The sequence below is a fragment of the Rhipicephalus sanguineus genome, chromosome 4, assembly GCF_013339695.2.
Source record: "Rhipicephalus sanguineus isolate Rsan-2018 chromosome 4, BIME_Rsan_1.4, whole genome shotgun sequence".
NCBI classification, from domain to species: domain Eukaryota; kingdom Metazoa; phylum Arthropoda; class Arachnida; order Ixodida; family Ixodidae; genus Rhipicephalus; species Rhipicephalus sanguineus.
The window spans coordinates 188219601-188240722 of NC_051179.1; the positions used below are offsets into that span (position 1 = coordinate 188219601).

At 45.8% G+C, this 21122-nt stretch overlaps 1 protein-coding gene across 1 annotated transcript in view; it reads right to left on the reverse strand.

The window, feature by feature from the left end:
• The window catches only part of LOC119391923 (serine/threonine-protein kinase Pink1, mitochondrial), a 116592-nt gene that overhangs the window by 41461 nt on the left and 54009 nt on the right, over nt 1-21122 (reverse strand). Inside the window, exons 5-6 of the mRNA XM_037659572.2 lie at nt 10995-11163; nt 3125-3295 (exon numbers count right to left, since the gene is read on the reverse strand). Of these exons, the coding sequence (XP_037515500.2) occupies nt 3125-3295; nt 10995-11163 (340 nt within the window). The remainder of the gene's footprint in view (nt 1-3124; nt 3296-10994; nt 11164-21122) is intronic.

A 21122-nucleotide genomic window follows, 5' to 3' on the forward strand; every position in this document is an offset into this window, starting at 1 on the left:
GTGCACAATTTTATGAGTTCATTAAAATTTTACTTGAAATCTACGTTTGTCTCTTTTAAAAGAACACTTCATGTACAATGCCAAGGTGTCCACATCAGTTCTCGTGTGGCACCTGTGTTTTGGAACATTATTTTGGCAGTGTTTGATAACAGGATCCTTAGCGTACTTGACGACAAGGTTTTCATGAAAGCTTTTAGATATGTCGACGATTTTATAATCATTTTAAAGAATAACATCAATTTTACCTTGGACCACTGCATTGACCACATTTTAATCACCAACATGGGCAAGGTTTGACCTTTACCCACGAACTTCCATCGGATGGATCCATCCAGTTTTTAGATTTAAGATTACGTCATACTACAGATCATGTCTGTTGGCAGTACAACCCACATGGGCAAAAAGATTTATTGCATTATGATTCGGCGCACTCCAACCTAGTAAAAATCACAGCATATCCACGGGGTGAATGATGATGAGTGGGGCGAAGCTCCGGAGGGAATCATCGGTAAACCATGAAACTCTTTCGTGAAATTCGCCCAGTACATCATATAAAGAGTGTGAAACACTCTGTATATATTAAACATCAAACTTTTATTGTACTGTTGGTTTACGTGGTCCCTTCATTATCACCGCTTTGTGATCGGTGAAATGCAGGGAAAGTGTCCGCTCCCGAGCGAAAGAGAAAGCGCGCCAAGAGCGACTGCGTTTTCCACTTGCCCTGTGAGAATTAACGGCAAGGCTAGAGGGAAGACACGACGCGCGTAGCGCTCTTCTTCGCATTCCACGACGCAAAGTCTGTAGCATGCCCAACAAAAGCCAACAGAACGTGATCGTGCAAGTGCTCCGGCTTCGCGAACAATGCAAGGCGTTTACTGCACATAAAGCGTCCCAAAACCAAACATCTTGCTCGAGGTGTGCTTTGCGTTTTTCGTAGAAATATTTTCTTCATCATCTACATTAAGAAGAAAAGTTGAAAGCTCACTAGAGTATATCGCCCGCAAAGTATGTCTTTTAGTGTGATTAAATCAAGGAACACTAGGATGTCTTGTAAATTGTGATGTCTAGTGAATTGCTCATCTAGTGAGCAATTCATTAAACTAGAGCTAGCTACGTACTACTACTACAGAGGAGGGAACGACCCACACCCTAAGGAGCTTCGGCCCTAAAATGAGGTATTGCGAAACTATGTCTGGAGTTGGCTCTGGTGAAGTCGTGCATGCACACGATGCAAGCCAGCTTTGAAGTACAATTAGAGAGGCTACGGGCATGGTCCCTGGTGCAGTCTCCCATAACATTTTGAAGATGAGGGGCACGAAGCCGAAAAGCACCAGCAACGCACGATTGAGGTGGGGACCTGAAGTGGTACCATACATTCACAGGTTGTCCCACAACCTAAGAAGGTCGCCAGCAAACACTGTGTGTCAGTCGTGCTCTCTGTCCCTCGAAAGACGGGCGGCCTGTGTGCACGTGTATGCCAAGAAAAAGAAAAGCAGGGATGGCAAAAGAAAAATGCCAGGCCATACGTAAAGTGTGCCATTGGCGTCGTGTAGGCTATACCGCCATCGTGTGGGAAGACCTACATAGGTCAAACTGGGAGATGCATTAACAACCGTGCGTGGGAACACGAGTTGTCCTTGAAAAATAAAAGTAATGCGCATTTACCCGTCCATTGCGTAGCTTGCACATGTGCACCGCGGCTTTGCGAGATTAAGATTCTGGGCAGAAGTGCTGACACCTTGGGAAGAGAGTTGCGGGAGGCCTATCATATTAAGAACAAGGGCACGGGGTGTATTAATGATACTTCTACCTATTTGTTCCATAGCGAGCATAGCGCTTTTTTCATTCGATGCTTGATTAGCGACGCAGCGACAGCACGCATGCGCTTAAGGGGTCTACTTTCCATGGTTTTTTTTTCCGAAATAAAGTCAGTTGATGTTTCGCGCTCGCCCTGTGCACCGTGTTCTTCTGCTCTTACCATGATTTCTTCCCTTTCCACTTTTGCGCTAAAAAATGTTGTATGTGAAACAACACCAACTCGCCCAACAGGAAGTTTTATAGAAGGTGGATTCAGGCTACTCCCATCAGGGCTAAAGCCTCGTGTCCACTGCCGGTTTTTTCTCCCCTTCCTTCCTCGCGTGTGCTGGTGACTTCGGTGCTGGAAGCAGCTGCTGACACTGGGGCCGAGCCTTGCTAGTTCACTCAAAGTATACTCTGAGAAATGTGGCGTTTGGGTCGGGACTACAGGACACTTCAATTAAAGCGAGGGTTACAAAGTGTTGCTGATGTTGTATGCTAGCAGCAGCCAGCAAACAACTTGATGGGTATGTGAGCTAAGTCTTACTTTTACCTCAGTCTCAGTGATTATGCCAAGTTTGGCGTATTTGTTTAAAAGTGCAGCTGGTTAGAATGCTAAAGACCATAATATGCGTTGCATAACCAACGAGGCCAAGGACCCTGATGCTGTGAACAGTTTCGCTTTGCCTCGATACTTTTACGCATGGCAAATGTCTCAAGCACCCATGTCAGCCTACACACTCGAACCATTCATTTTTTAAAATTCAGGTTACATTTAGGTTAAGGCCGATTCCAAAGATATTGATGCAAATTCATGTTCACTCCTGGCCAAAATTTCCACTTCACTTGGGTTTGGTTTGACAAACATTGGACAACACAATCACAACATGAATACGAATTGCCTTATTTGGCACATTTTGTACAACAATTTAGTATGTAGCATTTCCATTCTCCACACCTTTCCATGGCTAAATTTTTCAGAACGAATCAATACCAACTTGCTCAGTTCTCTCTTATTGGACAAAGCAATTATGGAAACTCGATGCACATGTGCCGAGCTCTAATGTGGCTACTCACAATGCTTCAATGATTGCTTTATCTACACAGCTACGAGGAATCCTCTAAACGATGCATTACGTGGGCAGACACTTGCGCCTCTGGACCATGTGCTCCTGCTGCATGCAATCTTGATTGTGTGATATCAAAATGCCACTTTTCTGCCAATTGGCTGCAATGCACCATGAGCTAAGATTGCAGTGGTCTGCTAGTGGGTGACTGCTCTGCTCAATACTAAGCGTACTCTGCCTGTCAAGGAGCGAGGTCTCACCTGCGCATGACCAGGTAAAGAGTGGCGTTGCGCCCGCAGCCTCGTGGGTGCAAGCGAGGAGACAAGGCACTTGGCCAGAGCACAGTAGCACCAGGCAGCACGGACACCGAGTCCACAAATGCCACTGGCATCTCCACTATGTGTGCATGGGGGGGCAGGCGGCAGCGCCACCTGTTGCGCAAAAGAGGCACAGAACACGCCTGCATCTCGTGTTCCCCATTAAAGTGCAAAATGTTCGAAGGGTTCCTTCACTATGTAAGCTTCTTCGACATAGGCAACTTCATCGTGCGCACCCCCAAAAGTGCCCCCTCATTACCTCTCCAAAAAAGTACTTTACATTTCCATGCTTCCTCTGCCTTGCGTATAGCATGGTGGGGTTACAATCTAGTCCTATCATCCTTGCTTGTTTTACATTGTGGATAAAGCAACTGCTGCCCTCCAGCTTCTCACAAGCTTTTGTCATCTGAATAAGCACATTTTCTTCTTCTGTTATGCGTCGCATACATTTTGTGCAACACTATATCAAGCCCTCCAAGTAACGATAGCACCGGGAAACTTATGTCTCCCTATAACAGACATTAAACGGGATGAGAGGCTTGAATGCAGATGTAATTACGAGAGCGAAACTTCCTTCTTGCTGCTTCTTGCTGCTTGATAAGAGGAGAATGGTGCATAGGCAGAGAGTTTTCGTTTTCCCCGAGGAGGCGGGGACCTGACATGTTTTTCCACATCGCTCCCTCACCCTCTCCCTATATACATGTATGTATGTATGTAAGTATATATATATATATATATATATATATGTATATATATATATCTTTACACTATCCGACTTCCAAATTAAAGAATTTAATATTCAATATAACTTTAGTCTCTTAGGTGCCGGCACCACGGTATCATTGTGGAGATCTCTAGTGGGAGACTGAAGATTTATTTTTCAGTTTGCACAATGACGTCGATCTACCTCTTAACGCTTGGCTCAAAGCAAAAAATGTCACATAGGCTGCTACTCGATGACTGCTTCGCATAAAATTGATTCTCACAACATGTGAGATCGGCCGAATTTTTTATTGTCATGCTTTGCTTACTTCGTTAAAACTTGCTCCAGACAGGAGGGTGGCCTAATGTTGGCACAGGAAGTTTTAATTATGCCAGTGAATTCAATTTAAGATGCCGAAAAATAATTCTCAGATCGCAGAAAATACCATTTGCTACCACTACACTTTGGGCGAAGCCGCGGTTACGAATTTTTCTGCCAAAGGTTGTTTTCTGGACGATTAATTGAGTTGCTCCTTGGTGACCGAACTGGTAGCAAAGAAAACCCAGTACTAATAAATAAAAAACGTGTACCATCTTTTCTTTGCACTTTTACAGAAAGGCATGTCCAAAGGTACCCACTTGATACAACCAAGAAATTACACTTTTTTACTGACAAGCAAGTCTGTGCGAAAGCATTCACTAACTGACTGTGTCAGAGATGCTGTGTATTCTCAGAAGCATTCTTGTTTTTTGAAAAGCAGTCGCTACGAGGTTCAAAATTTAACTTGCCATAGCTAACACAACATATTCTGCACCTACAAATCCGCTTGAGGGCCATTTTCCACTGAACGTCTGGCCCTGATGCAAATTTTAAAAGCCTAAAAGAAAAAAGAAGCGGTCATTAGCAGCCCCTGTAAAATAGCTGCCAGACAGAATGGCCAACAGTCTGTTGTCAATCGATGGGGACCCAAGCCAAGCTCTTAAAAAATACCCTACGCCAGCACCAAGGGGGGCGGGGGGCTCTGCCTTCCATGAAGCCGGCTGGGGGGGGGGGGGTGCAAGCCCTCCAGCCCCCCCCATAGTCTCCGCCTACAGAATGATGTGTAATGTAAATTCAATTCTCTTCCATAAAAGTCTGCTTGTTCAGAACCTGGCTGGCAGAAAAGTGGCTCCTCTCTTTCAAGAAAGAAAGAAAATGAAAAGATCAAGGCCTTTGTTCTTTTGTTAGACACAATGTAATGAAAACAAACAGCAAAGCCAAGGAAAGCATAAGGAACATTACTTGCAGTTTTTAACTGTAGTGCAGTAATCATGACATAAACATAAATAGAAGGAAATTAAAGAAAGTAGAAATAACAATTTGTCGCCAGTTGATAGTAAAGCTACAACCTTCAGATAATGCATCCAATGCTCCACCAATTGAGCTACAGCAGCGGTCGTTCCCCTGTGGGTATTTCTGTGCATGCAATCCTGGGAGTGTTAGCCAGCATCACTCAATGTGGCGAGTGGGGAACACTCTTCTTTTTTGCCAGCTAGCATGAAGTAGCACGTGATCTTTTCACTCACATTACCCTAACCAAACTGAAACCTGGGTGTCATGCAACCCAGTTGAGAATTCCTCATCTAAGGTAACACCTATGCAGGAAAGCATCTACAGGAATGTAATTGCCCCGTAGTATTATAATCACCACAATTTATGTCCACTGTACAGAGGTGCCACAAACAAAGCGAGATTTGGAGCAAATTTTGGAGCAGCAAAATGTTAATTTTGGAGCTGTTAAATATGCATTTTGGAGCAACTACATGCTGGACACTTCTAAAACATCTTGAACACTTCAACGAGAGAAGCATCATTTCAGATAATACTGGCTTGCTCTAAAACAATACTATTGCGACTCTAAATAGAAAAGGCGAAAGCTGAATTTCTATCTTTTTAGTTTAAATCAGAGCGACCGACCTTGTTCACACAACATGCACTTTTTGCTTATTGAAGCTGAGGAAGCAGCTGCAACACTGACTTCTACATCTCCTGAAGTTTTGCATTCACGGCTGCTAATTAGCCATATTTTCATAAAGGCTACAATTATAGCCTCGACCAGTAACACCTGCCCAGACTCAATGTCAATGATGTTGTTCAGAGCCAGGACAGCCTTGATGAGTCCCTGGGCACACTCAAGCATTACTTTGGATGATACCAGGCATTTCTCAATGGCTCGTTTTGCCCTGCGGAGTTCATCCTCTTCTCGGCCACTGGCTGGTTGTCAATTGATATTGTCCTCTTCTGCCTCTCTTGCTCCTAAGACTCCTGCTGAAGATGCTTGGAGTAGACATGAAGTACTGTATATTGCCGATTATAAGACGACATTTTTTTTCATAAAATGACCTTCCAAAGTTCGGGGGTCGACCTATAATCGGAGTTGACCTATACACGGAATCGTAAAGTCGACTTATGTGTGGGGTCCGACGAAAGGTTGTCGTCCTCGGATTTCCTGCTATTCGACACATTGATAACATCAGCCGCAGAGGCAGCGGAGTCACGGCAACAGCTATCTCCAAACGCACGCGCGCCGCTTCCAGAGCCGGACATTTTTGCAATCTGCCACGACGATTGCGAAACTACGGAGCGCGTCTAAAATCACCGCCGCGCGGCATTAATGCGAACTGCTTGAGAAACATGGTCTCGAAAGCAGCATTTCAAACCTTTGATAGAGGGCGAACGATGCTCTATGAATAAAGAGGTATTTACCTTGCGATGCGCCCTGCAGTTTTGTTTTGATACAATAGAAACGATTCGTTGACAAACCATTGGCGTTCCACAGAAAAGCTGGCAGCGTCCGTGTGGGCTGGAAACACTTTGCGGGGAACTAAACCACATGACCAGTCACATGCGCCCACAAGCGTCTTCGCGTCTTTTTGCACTCACGCCTGTTCGCCATTTCTGCATTTCGCTTCGTTTGCAAACAGTGGTGTGCGTGATTTGCAACGCTGCCAAACGGACACCAAGATGCCACTGCTACGCCGGCAACAGTACAGCGCTGCTTTCAAGAGGCAAGCGATCCTCTACGCAGAGTCGGAAAGCAACGTTGAAGCAGGGCGCAAGTTTGATGTGTCGGAAAAGTGCGCGGGGGAATGGAGAAAACAAAGGACCAAGATCTTCGCGCGCGCGCTGCTACACGCCGTTTCTTTCGCGGACTGAAGTCTGGACGATACCCTGCCGTTGAGGAGGCGGTTCGAGATTGGGTTCACGACCACCGGCACCAGTTCCGACGGCGAGCAGCAGCAGTGGCTCACACGATGCCAATGACCGTGACTGCGTCCTTATCTCAAGCGACGACGAGTCGTAAACAATGTTTCAAGGGCAAATGTTTCTTTGCATCACTCCCTCTTCTGAAGAACTTATTGGTAAGCTATGGCCGCAGCATGAGGCTTTGTTCGGAGTCAACTTTTTTTTTTCCCTAGAAGGGGTTGCAAGTTGGGGGGTCGACTTATAATCGGCAATATATGGTAGACAGGCACCTACAAGGAACATGCAACAGTGTCTTCAGAAAAACTTACCTTTCTTTCATTGCATCAGTGCGGCCACGACAACCAACAATAAACAGAAAAAAAAGCGAGAAATAGCCAGTGCCTTTCATTGCATATTTTTACTCAGCCACTAGGTGGCACCAGAAGTTTTATATTAAAGCTATGGCACAGCAGCTGTGCGGAACTGAACTGCCAGCACTGTACTACTGGCTGGCAGCTACAGGCCATGCGATTCGAGAGCCTCCAAAGTAGCAAACTCAAATTTGAGTAATGGGGAGTTCAATTTATTAAGCTACTCCGTCAAACACACCATGCACGTTTGCAGACCACTACTGTTACACACATTTTTCACAGTCAACAATTTTCACAGGCCTCCAAGATTGGGAGGCACACGCTGCCTTGGAGGCAATGTTTTGGTGCAAAAATCATGTATTTTTATCAGGATGGCACAGAAAATGTCCTTTACACAATTTGGCGCATTTTGCACAAGAGTGGAATAGACGATATGCGAAATGCGCGGCGCCATCTAGTGCACAAGTTTAGAGTTAGGTCCGCCATCTTGGTAGCGTCCACGAAGCGAGACTTGCTCCGCTTCGTGGACGCTACCAAGATTGCGCCAGCCGGAGATTCTTGCTCCGGCTGCGCTATCGCACCCGCGTGTGCTTATCAACCTGCCAGTCGTGCCTGGCACTCGGAACCCGATAGGATATCGCCAAGCCGGGCTTTAACGAGGACTTTAATGCGCAGCTTTGCTCATGTACAGGCCAAACCTGGTGCCACGATAAAGATGGTTTCTGATAAACACATTCACGCCAGACGAGTATTTACGACCGTGGTCCGATGATCCCTCTTTCATGGGCCAACTAATTGGATCGAGTTTGTTGGCCTCTAGTGCACCTGACGACCGACTATAATGGTGGCCTGTCGCGCTTTGCTTAAGCCATATCGTGCAGAATCTAAAGCAGTTAATCGAAAGCAAATTAACCGCTACCTAAAGTGCTCGCGTGACGGATGTGCATATCGTCCTACTTTTATTTCAGGCGAAGCATCTGCGAATGTTACTGCCAGGTCAAAATATTCTAGTATTGTAGTACATACAGGTTTTTGGTGGATGACTTCCCAACGCAAGTTTTAACTACCTGTATTTCTTGCAACCTGCAGGTTTCGTAGCACACCGCTTCCTAACAGACAACACAGTATACGAGAGGTGGATCATCGCCATCAGCGTGATGAAGGGAAATACTTCAAGGTGACGAAATCCACAAAAGTCTGTTCAAAGCATTTCTTGCCATCGGACTTTATTCCGGGTGTATCTTGTGGCAACAACTTACTGAGACGCCTGCCCCAGTGTATTCAACTTTGGCAAAATGCGACAGCAGCGCAAGCCACCTAACACAGAGTCTGCAAGCACATCCGATTTCAGATCAAGATGCCGCTCATATTCGACTGTAGAAGACAGTGGAGCTGGTCCTTTGGCTGCAGCAGATGTGATTCAGCTGAAATGGAGGGAGACCACACTAGCTGTTCACCTACTGCTGGCGCATTGGGAGGTTCTGGCAAGCCTGCCATTGAGGTGCAACATCTCAGGGATGTGGTTGCCACACAAAGGAATGAAATTGACCGACTTAAATACGAATGTGAAGTATGCACCAGCAAAAAGCTCTAGACGTGGGACAGTACAACTGGTGCCCGCACCAGGAGCTACAGTTGCCATCCAAACCTTGAAGTTGCCTGCCCGACTGCTGGTAGGTCAGTGGAGAGTCCGCTGGAGCAAGACCCGCCTTAGTCTTGATCAGAGGAGCCTGCACATCCTGCAGGACAGCGGCGAATGGAAGGTCGCCCAATGCTTCCAGCTCCGCACCAAGTGACCGGATTGCAGCGACTTGACTGCCTTCATCCTGGTAGTCAGAGCTTGCATCTGAAAGGCGGGCAGTCAATGGCAACTGGACGCCACCTTCTCGTGGTGCTCGCCAGTCCACGTCTTGAACGCTTGCAGGTTTGATTCATTTTTGTCTTAAACGCCTCCACTGCTGAGGTAGCTCTGTGCAAGCAAGCGCTGGTGGGGCTTAGCAAATCCTTGCTGTTTCAATAGTGCCAGCAGGCGTACTGCTGCTAGTACATGACTGCAGGCCCCACTCTTTCCTGCTGGGCACTCGTAAGCTGTGGTACGAGGCACACCGGTAGCAGCGTTGAATGAAAGCTGCACATTGTAGGGGCGGCCAGTTTTCTTTTGGCTTTGAAAACATGTAGAGTGCATATGGACAATTCTGAAAAGAAAAGCCAAACCAGTTGTGACATCCATGAACTCAGTGCAGGTTGTTAAAGCAAACTTATGTCTGTATCAGTGGTGTTATCCCTCAACAATGAGACTAAATAAAAATTTAATCGTGGTTTTTCGCGTGGCGATATCATCATATGATTAGGAGGCACGCCATAGTGGAGTGCTCCGGATTTTTTAGGCCAAATGGACTTCTCTCATGTGCACGGCAGCGCAAGTAAACGGGCGCTTTTTCCGTAGCACCTCCATCGAAATGCGGCCGCCGCGGCCGGGATTCGATACCGCGATCTTGATCTCAGCAAGAGCCATAGCCGACAGAGCCACCACAATGGGAGACAAAAACTGATCACAGAGCCTTTCGATAGTATCAATGCATTTGTTCTCACTTGTTTAAGGGGCGATTCGGAGTCTGCCCCAATGAGTAAAAACCGGGCATTTATATGACGTAGATACCGTGGCTTGTTTCCACCAACAAATAAGAAAAGAAACCTATGCTCTCACTGCATTCGATTGGGACAGAACTTCCATATCAACATGAGCGAGATACGGCTTCGGGTGAGCGCGTAATCGCCGAGAGCCGGCACAGGGCAGGCACAGTGGCATCAAACGCCGTTTGCCGAGCATGTCACTAGTACTACACCAAAAAGCTTACTTACCCGAAATCACAAGTGTTCATGCGAAGCGATGATGGCGCACAGTATGCCTCGATGGCAAAGTTGTATGCCTTCTTGCGCTGACGGGCAGAGGGTCCTCTCTGATCGCAAAACGACTCCAACGTGTGCTCCGATATGTGCGGTACGACCGTCAAATCTGTCGTCCAGCCCGGGCTGCTAAGACTCGGAAAGCACGGCTGCTGGAGCGGAGCGAGAGGGTTTGCCATTATATATGCACCTGTACGCGCTGTCGAAAATGTTCAATGCAATGCAGATATATCTCAGCGCGACGAAGCTGGAAGCGGAGGCTGGAGCTGGGCGAACACCTACGAACACGCCGAACACTTGACACTACCAAGATGGCGACTGGACTAGTGGTGCCCAGTGTTGACAGACGACCAAGTAGTTTTGCATATCGTCTATTACTGATTGTAGGACTAATATCTGTAATTAGTTGGGAGGAGTTGATTTTCTGTGCAAATGTGCATGATGCAGTCTTCACTTCTTTACAAGGTTTACTAATAAAGATTATGGAGTGAACAAGCGAAACGTATGTGAAGTAAACAGCTACTACAACTTTTAGCAGTGACTGAAACAGCATACTTGCACAGCATATGCACAATGAATAATGGATGTGGCTTTGCGAGACACTCACAAGCCCGCAGGCAGAAGCTGGTTGACCAGCACAGGCAGGCACTCCTTCTGCAGAGAGTCCCAGATGGCGGCTGCATTGGATGCTGCATAGTAGTTGAACAGCACCTTGACAGCCAGGTCAAAACGGGGTCCATCGTTTTCCTCCTTCATGGCAGCAGCAGGCGAGAACTCTGCACCAAACACACACGCACCGTGTGAAAGGCCCATGGAGGAGATCCCAGAGGGGCTGTGGCCGTGACCACATACTTTGACAGACCGAGTGTGATCGCACGCACCTTATCTTGAGAGGGGTTAGGAGACAGCTCATAGGCTTGTACGTGCTGTGCTCTCACGGCTCAGTTTGCATTTAAGTGAGAGACAGCACAAACGTTGCTTTTCTTGCTGCAGCAGCCGCAATTCCTTACGTCAGCATTTTCTTGAGTTACGCCAGGCCGGATGCTAGCCTTACTTCGTATAACATTCCAATTTGTAGCTATCGCATTCCCTGCTTCACCCTTGCGTCAAAGCTGTGACTTCCTTGTCGAAGCTGAACCATATTTTAGACAGGTGATACCAACTGGTAACAAGATAAACCAATGCCCCTGAAAAGGTTTCCTCTGGTAAGAGAAGCTGTTCACAAAGGCCACACTACAGTGTAGTCATTTCAAACAGTGCAATCGATTGCATGAGGTGGAACACGGCATGGCCACCACGAGACAATTTGCTTTTGCATGTAAGCCCCTTGGTGCTACCTTTACCCATGAGAGTGAAGAAATGCAGGCACAATCGAGCAGGATACTCCTGCTCTGCCACTAGATGTCAGAGCACACGGGGCAAGAAGACAGTGGTGGTCACTCGTTTGTTCATGTCACACCACCATGCGAAAATGGCAGTCGGATGACGGTCCTTACAGGGTTCTACATCAGACGTCTTCAATTAACTACATTATTGAGCCTATTCAGCCATCTATGGACACACAGTGCCTTGGCCATGAAAGTGCTCACATAGACCAACTGAATCCTCACTGCTATCCACCAGTACTGCCTGTTGCAGAGCTCACCAGGATGGCACCTTTTTTACAGGGGAGTGGTTGCACTGACAAATACGGATGCCAGCAAAAGGTGTGAAAGCTGACGGTCGATGTTGGTGCTTGCACTCTTCCCACTTGGCCACTAAGCAGCTTTTTATTGCGATAGCTATTATATGGACACTCTCGGCTGATTTTTGCTGTTGCCGTCGCCGTCATGCCCCGGATATGTATATGTATGTGTATATGAATAAAAGCCACAAATAAAAATAATTCAGAAGAAAAAAAATTCAGAAGCGCTCGACCGGGGTTTCAAACCTGCGACCCCTCGCTCCGCAGCTCACTGCCTTAGATAAGTACGCCGTACTTGAAAGAGATAGCCCAAAAAAGACATGGACAAAAGAAAGAAACAAACGTACACACTTTTGTCCGTGTCTTTTTTGCGCTATCTCTTTCAAGTATGACGAACCAACAAGCCCGCATCGCCACCCAAGTACGCCATGCCTCATTTTTTCTCCAGAATACTAACGGCAGAATACAAACGCACGCGGTGTTGGGTGAAACGCACGGGACCCCACACGTGGCGAAATTAAAATTATGTGAGACGTAGACCATGCTGCATCGTCGCCCGCATTGCGTTTGCGTCGTATTGTTGGCGACTCACGCTAGTGTTCCACTTTGGGGTTGTAGCGCCGCGCCACTCGTGGCTAGTCGGCCAGGGAAAAAAAAGAGCGTCCCGTGGCTCGTGGTGGCATGAGCTAGTGGGAACGCTTTGGCTCTTGTAGACTTACGCCATAGGAGGGAAGAAACAAGACGGCTGAACCAGAATCACAGTATCTATGTTACACCGCGACCAGAATCATGAGGCTAAAATTACAGTGCAAACGAACAAGACACCCACGAAGAATAGGAACGTTCGACACAAGCACTGACTAACAACTGCTTTATTCTTTCATAACCAACGCATATATAAGTCCAAGGCAAACTGACCGCGCATGCGCTCACAACAATAGCTCTAAACCAAAACGTGTAACAAAGATGATAGTGTACTGGATACATGGAGAAATTAAATTATATTCAGATGGGTGCAGGGACAAAGAAGTAAAGAAGAAGTAAGAAGAACAAAGAAATCCCTTTGCACTGTAATTTTAGCCTCAGGAATATGTATCAACTAGAGCTAAATGAAGATTATCTTAGTGAGAAGAATCGACGCCCGCAGGGAACGCGAGCCGTGGCTTCACGTGCCACTGCCAAGCACCGTCTTTATTCGTGCGCTCTGCGGTTTTGTGTGCCACCCAAAGGAAGGCGCTGCAGGGTCTTGGGACAACGCGAGTGCAAGAGTCCAAGAGTGGATTGGGTTCTGCGCATGCGTCCTGGCGGCTCGAAAATTTCTTCAAAACTCTCTAGTGTTTTGCCGGAGTTGGGATGTGCACCTTCGACTTAGCTTATACTTTGACATACAGGGCGTGGTCGACCGTGCTCGCGCAATCATCTCTTGAGGGGAGTTTTGTGTGCCTTGTGCATTCACCGCAAAGTTTGCGCTGAAGCTATAGACCACATGAAGGTCACATTCCTTGCTGCAGTGGCCACGTTTGCGAAAGGAGTGATCTGATAGCTAGAAAAGCCAAAGTGGGGGTTAGTTGAAGTAACAACTGACAATTCGCTCTTGTCCTATGTATACCTGTGCGTTCTTTTTGTGCCTCTTTCTTTGTGTTTGAGCCGCGCGCTGCAAGTGTTGAGCTGTGACAGTTGTTAGTTTGCACTCACCTTGTGTGTTTTCTTTTCATGCGTCCTTTGTGCTTGAGCAGCGCGCAGCAAGTTTCTAGCTGCTTGCCGCTTTTCCTGTGACATTCCAATTATTTGCTATCGCATTCATTGCTTCGCCCTTGAGGCGAAACTGTGACTTTTTGTTTCTTTCTATTTGGAGCATGCACGACACCTAACTCTAAGCTTGTACTAATAGTTGTAGATTACACTATTACTCTTGTCACTAATGGTGATGTCTCAGTGTTTCATAGTATGTAGAAAAAGATGCACTTCTGACTGGTAGCTTACCACCGTCCTTAAAATGAAAAGTGTGCAATCACCGCACTCCAGCGGCACTAACATATCAATCAGAAACTTGGAGGATAACCCAGAAACTTCAGAAGGGGTTATTGACTACACAGCATATAATCGAACAAAAATGACAAGCCTAACATTAACTCTTTCCTTACCACGCCGCTAGGCATCGGTTATCGGTGACCAAGGATTTCATGCCACTGTTTTTCAAGAATTATTGCAATGATGATGATGATGATGATGGACTTCTGATAATGATGGGACACGCTCCTGGACTTGTAGTGCCATCTAGGCAATTGTACACACACTAGAATTGCTGTTTCTGCACGGTTCACATTTTTACCGCATGGCGGCGATTTTTAAAGGGCGCGTGAGTTAAAGGTTCAAGCGCACGTGAGCCGTGCAATGGCATCGACATCCGAAACAACACGCACTCAGAAGAAAGTGATTTCACTCGATGCCAACGCTACTACAAATGATGTTTTGAACTTCTTAAGCAGTGATGAATCGGACAATGAGGTGGCAACGTCAGAGTTCAGTTTGGATGAAGAAATTTCAGCAAATCAGCCGGGAACATCAGCTGTTTCATTTTCCGTTTTGTTCATCATGTTCTAGAGCCGGCTGACTTGCTCTGTATGTGTCCCACACATATTATTTTTATTATTTATAGCATGTCTATTTCATTTGGGCAAGACGTGCTGCCACCAGCTCAAAGACGTGTCAAGTTTCGACCCCATAGAGATCTGGGCATCGACCTCAGGACGACGCTTCGCAGTAGCTCTCAGCTGCTGACGAGAGCGCTGGATTTTTCCCGCCTCCTCTTTATGGCTGAGGTCATCCGCGCAATCCACGTCAACACGAACAAGTATGCATGGACCCACATACTAGAAAAGCCGACATACAGCGAGAAGGATGGCTTGTGGAAGGAGGTGACGCCGGAGGAAATGAGGAAGCCCTCCTGTTGTATTTGAGATATTGGAACTTCGCGTCTAAATTTGTATTGGAGCACAACGACATTGTTTTCTGGACTTCTGCCACCAAAAATCATGTCAAGCTAACGTTTCACTGTGCTCCTGGCCATGCTTTGTGTTTCCGATCCTGAAATGAACAACGGCACTGCTGCACAAAAATCGGATAAGGCGCCTTGGCTTCTCCAGCACATCAATGACCGCTCTTAGATGTTTTTCCAGCCTTATCGCAAAATTTCACTTGATGAAAGAATGGTTAAATCCAAAGTGCACTCTGGCATTTGGAGTACATTCGAGATAAAGCTCTACAATGGGGATGCGGGGCTAAAAACACGATTTTCAAAAAAAATATGCATTTTCAAATTTGAGTTGTTTTGGATGGATGGTTCATTAAAGAAGATGCATACCAAGTTTGGTTGTCCTCTGTACAGCAGAAAAGAATTCAAAAATTCTTTTTACGACTAGGGTTGCCACCTGTACGATTTTAAACCGGCCAGGCCAGTTTTTCAGATGGCGGGCCGGTTGCCGGTCCGCACCGGCCGCCATTGGCCGTATTTTTGTCATAATATCGAAATTATTTATTTTTTGGGTGTTTTATAAGCATCAGTTCAACAACTACGACGGTAAATATTTATCATCAATCACCAAAACTCTTACGCTATTAGTCAACCACTTTCTGGGATCCCTTCAAGTCTAGCGATCACTGGAATAGAGTATATTATTGCGTGTGTATGGTACATGAATATCCGACATTTTTGTGGCATATGTACATTTTAACGTTCCCATGTGTCTATACTGCCGCTGGCATGTTGGATTCAGGAGCAAAGAAGAGCTTTTTTATGGACGAAGCATTGTGGTTCCTTTTCAGTGCAGCACATTCAGAGTAAAAAGTGAAGCGCCATTCCAATCACGGGTACTTTTATGTCAGCAATTAGGCTAGTTGGTTAGCTGAGTGTTCTGCTTTTGTTTGTGCATTTGGTTTATTTGGCTCAATGAAAGCAATGTTACATTAAATGGCACCGCATGCCGAAGAATTTGCATAGCGTCTATTCTTCAACATGATCTTAATCTACTGTTCCCCCCCCCCCCCAATCAAAGGGCCGGGTTTTTTTTCGGTAAAAGGTGGCAACCCTACCAAAAGGGTGGCGCAAATTTGATGGGGAGGGTGTCTCTGAAATGCCCCTTTCGAGCGCGTCTGCAAGGCAGGCCCTTGTTAAATTGTTTGTTTTCCGTGCTTTTTTTTTGTCACAGAAGGCCTCCTGTCGAGAGTAAATCAGAGGACAAACAAATAAATTAAAATGGCACATTCTGAGCCGCGTGCTGACAGCAGAGTCGCTGAAAAACTGGAACTGAAGCTCAAATTGGCGGAAATGTATCACGTTACCATCCGCCGCTGCTTTCGCATCAATTTTGAGTTACTACTGCTGTGCTTGTGTGCCACTCGGCTTATATGTTTGTTTTCCTGGGAGTTGATTGCAATCAGCGCGTGGTCCGTTATGTGACCAACGCGTGTTGTCAGTCACATTCACAGTTCGACAGCTGCGAAAAATTGAGGACGATTGCATGAAATTGTCACAGAACAGTGTCATGTTGATGAGGAAGGCTGTATTTATGCAGGAGGTCACCTTGATATATTTTTTTTTGACCATCAAAACAAATAGCATGTTGTGAAATCTTTAAACTCATTTTTCTCAGTGCGCGTTTTTTGTGGCAACGAGCCTGTTAGGAAAACTATCATTTCCAAACTGTTTTGCGAAAAGGTGCTTTGTCAATCTTTTCTTGTGTGCCGTTTTATTTGCTCCCCCGTTTCATTACGAAGCAACACCAACTCGCCCAACTTTTTATTATACTGCTTATAAGGTTGTTTCTAGACTGAAATTTTGTCAGGAACAAGATAAGGTACTTTTCTGATCCCCGAGTAGTTTCTGACACAAAAAACAATTCACGAGTCTGACATGCAGTGACAAGGAAAAAAATAATCTTCCCTTACAGTATAGCGATGGCATTTTTACAGAAACGTCGTAAAAAATATGTGACTGGCCTTATCCTGCACTACAAACCTTCTAGAGGACTTAAAATGATAAATAACCTGTACATTATCATTATTTGTGAAATGATAGTTTTCCTAAGTAAGCATACATGATTGATCATTATAACAGCTGTAGGTTTTTTTGCACTCATGCTCAGGTGCTGAAAATTGGAATATGTCATAATATCAAGAAGATGAGCCATCCCTAAAATTTTCATCAAAATTAGTGCAGCAGTTCAAAAGTTGACATTTGGCCTCGCATCCCCCCTCAACTTCACAACCGTTAGAAACTATATTTACTTGAGTTAATAATGTTATGCCACATAGTAAGATAGTAGTAGCTGTACAAACCTTTATTTATGCAGCATGGGGTAGTTGGCATTGCTCGACAGGAGTGCACCCACCACTCCCCCACTTTCGGCAGGAAACCTTAACATCTAGCCACTTTAGAAGGAAGCGCCAGAGGTGGATGCACACAGGCTGGCACCAATAAGCACGCTCTCCGCATTGACGTCAGGAGCCAGACAAATGGTGACCCCCGATGTCGGAGGGCATGGCCGTAAACATAAGTGGGACTATTTCTTTAGTCGTGAAAGCAATCGGCTGCCACACTTCAGTCATCTGGGCTGGCTGCGCCTCTCACGTCTTCTTAAAGGGAAGAGAAAAAAGATTTTTCTCGTAACAGTAAATTACTCTTTCGCAATACTGAAGACACCACGCTTGCTGCAAGATGCAAGTGAGAAAACGCGTCAAAAGAAAATGCAGATGGCGACGCCACATTGAAGTTCCCACACCTGTGACACCATAGATTTCGATGGTGTCTACCAGGGTCCATGTAGTTCCTCATCGGTAAAAATGAAGTATGTTGTCTTCTCAGTGAGCCAGAGACTTACCATACCAAGTTCCAGGTAATTTCGTTGAGCCAATGTGGCCAAAATACTAAAAAAACATTTTGAAATCCTGGACGTCACCATAAGAGATTTGCGGGAAATTTAAAAGTGATATTTTTTACCTTGATTTGGTCATCTATTAATAAATTTGTGGTGGGGAAATTAATGGAACTAGAGTTCTCAGAGTATAATTTATCAGTCTATACTAAGTTATTTTTCCACTGTAGTGTCACATTAAGTTGTAGACTGCCGGAAACAACCTTGTGCACATACCTGAAATTTTGATCGATAAATTAGTTGATATAATACATCAAGTGCCTGCCATATTGCTTTTTTCCAAAAGGCCGCAAAAACTACATCTTGGCACACACTCGGCGCAAATTATGGGATTTTCGCCAAAATGCAGCAGGATGTAGCAGGCTTGACCACTTGACACAGTTTGGTGCTTTTGGTGCAGCTATCACATCACTGTAGGCTGATGATGATAAACTGCAGCAGGACTGAAAGTTGGGCTAGTTGGTGATACATAATGGGCAAGAAAACAGCGCGCAGACGGGCGGGACGAAGAAAGGAATACACAGAACAAGCGCTGACTCTCAACTGTGGTTCATTAGGCATATGCAGATTAGTATTTATACACAAATGATGAGCATCAAGAACATGCACAGAGGAGCTGGCAAGGGACCATAACAAGGAAAAATAGAAAAGGCTTTTATACCGGGAAGAGACTGCGCAGGAGCGACAAAAGATCAAACAAACATACGACTGATTAAGTTTACTTCTTTTTCATGTAAAGACACCGATGTTTGGGTGACACAGGACTCTCCTTCCTATTTAATGTAGAAAGCTTCCCCAAGTTCCCGTGTCGTCTGATCACTGTGGTGTCACTGAACAATGGCTTGCACCCACACGCGTGGCAGTGCGAAAGCAGGTTGGCATACGTGCATGTCTTGAAAGTTCCAGAATGTTCTTTTAGACGTACATAGAGGCAGCGCCCCGTTTGCCCGATGTACACTTTTTTTTACAGGTTAAGGGTATTTTGTACACTACACCTTGTGCCCAAGGCATTGCTGCATCCCTATGCTTCACACCACATTTAATCTGGCTAGAACTCAGTTTATCATGCTTTTTGTTCACCATTGCGCACAATTTCCTAACTTATTTTTGGCTGAAAAGAGTACCTGAACATCGTAACGTGACGCCGCATTTTTTAACCCATGTGCGATTCTGTGCTTGTAGGGCATAGTGACACATTTTTTTGGCCGCTCTTTTTTTATACTTTTTTGTCCCTTCTTAATCTGCCGCACTAGTCCTTTGCAGATGGAAGTGATTACAGGAGTCGGGAACCCGGCTGCCTGAAGGCGACCCACTTGATCAGAAAAGCTTTTTCCCCCCTGGTGCCTACACGACTTCCTAATCGCGACCCCGAGGTTCAACGTAGCGATGCCCGTCTTCACTATTTTAGAATGCCCCGACTGATAATTAAAGGGACACTAAAGGCAAATATTAAGTCGACGCTGATTGTTGAAATAGCGGTCCAGAAACCTCATAGTGCTGCTTTTGTGCCAAGGAAGTGCTTATTTTGAAATAAAATCACGTTTTTAGTGGTCCGCATCGCGTTAGCGCGCTTCAAATCTCCCGCCTGAAAATACGACTCTCATACGTCACTGCTGCTGTACCCAACGTTGCCCGCTTTTACTGCGCGGCCGCCGACACTAGTAGCAGCCGAGCGGAAGTAGCGGGACCCACAGTAGCAACAACGGCGCTGCGGCAAAGACTTGCTCGGATGGGCACATTGAAAGCCGTCACCAAGTTGCGGTTGGTCTTGTAATCCTCAGTACGAAAGTGCAGCGAGCACACACGCAGACTGTTTAGCACACTGGCATGACACTAAGCCACTTCGAGCGTAAGGGTTCATTCCGCGGCACCCAGTGAAAAGACACACCGGTTTCCTTGCTGCAGCACTGGCGTTGTGCACCATTCGGGCATCCGGCAATATCACACGCATGCGGCATTTTGTCGAACTTTCTGTCAGAGCGACTTTCACGAGCGCGCAAAACACGCACAGCAGTACGCGATCCCGAAACTACCACTGAGACGGGCAAGGCACAGTTCGGCGAAAACGGAACCTTTGAACCACACACGCCATTCCCCATGGCAACGCCACGGAGGTTTTGTTTTCCATGAATCAAGCGGAAAACGAACAAACAGCATTTTATTACGTCTTTTGATGCTCGGCATGTTCTTTTTTTACTGCTGCTAGTTTGATTACTAGTGATTTATTGTAGGCCGACTTCCCTACGTCATCGGGATCACTTCGAATATGTCCCACTCGTGGCGCTCATCATGTGATACATTTAGCTTAATTTCTCGGTAAGTAGGGCACTGCTGTTGATAATATTGTCGTTTTAGAAGTTGTCATACATTGGGCTTTCACTCTGACATAAATTGTTATTTGCATTTAGTGTCCCTTTAAGGAGTGGTTTTACAGATCTGGGGTTATACGCCCAACAAGGGTGGTTGTTAGAAAAGGTTATCTTTAGGTCTAGAAACTGCATTGCGTTTTGTGAAGGTTTTTCGCCGGTGAACTCAAGCCCCTTTTGTGAAGTTTCTTTACACGAAAAAAAAGTAAACCTAATCAGTCGTATGTTTGTTTGATCTTTTGTCGCTCCTGCGCAGTCTCTTCACGGTATAAAAGCCTTTTCTATTTTTCCTTGTTATGGTCCTTTGCCAGCTCCTCTGCGCATGTTCTTGATGCTTATCGTTTGTGTATAAATAATCTGCATATGCCTAATAAACCACAGTTGAGAGTCAGCGCTTGTTCTGTGTATCCCTTTCTTCGTCCCGTCCGTCTGCGTGTTGTTTTTTTGCCCATGATGATGATAAGGCATAATTAAGCACAAGATCCTCCTATCATTCCCATACAATTTCCACTGATGAAAATGGTGGTGTGGACTCTGCTGCTTCAGTCTGGTTTGTCGATGATGCCACTTGTGCTCTTTTGCATTACACACCTGTGGCGCTACATGATTCCAAGGCCATCTCGATTATCAAAATTATCAATACTTTAATATTAAAGGTCATATAAGGAGGCTTTACAACAGCACTTCTGTGGCTTACACATGAAGTTCTGTGACAATGAAGTTTGTGAAGCATCCTGTCCAGTGGCATAGCC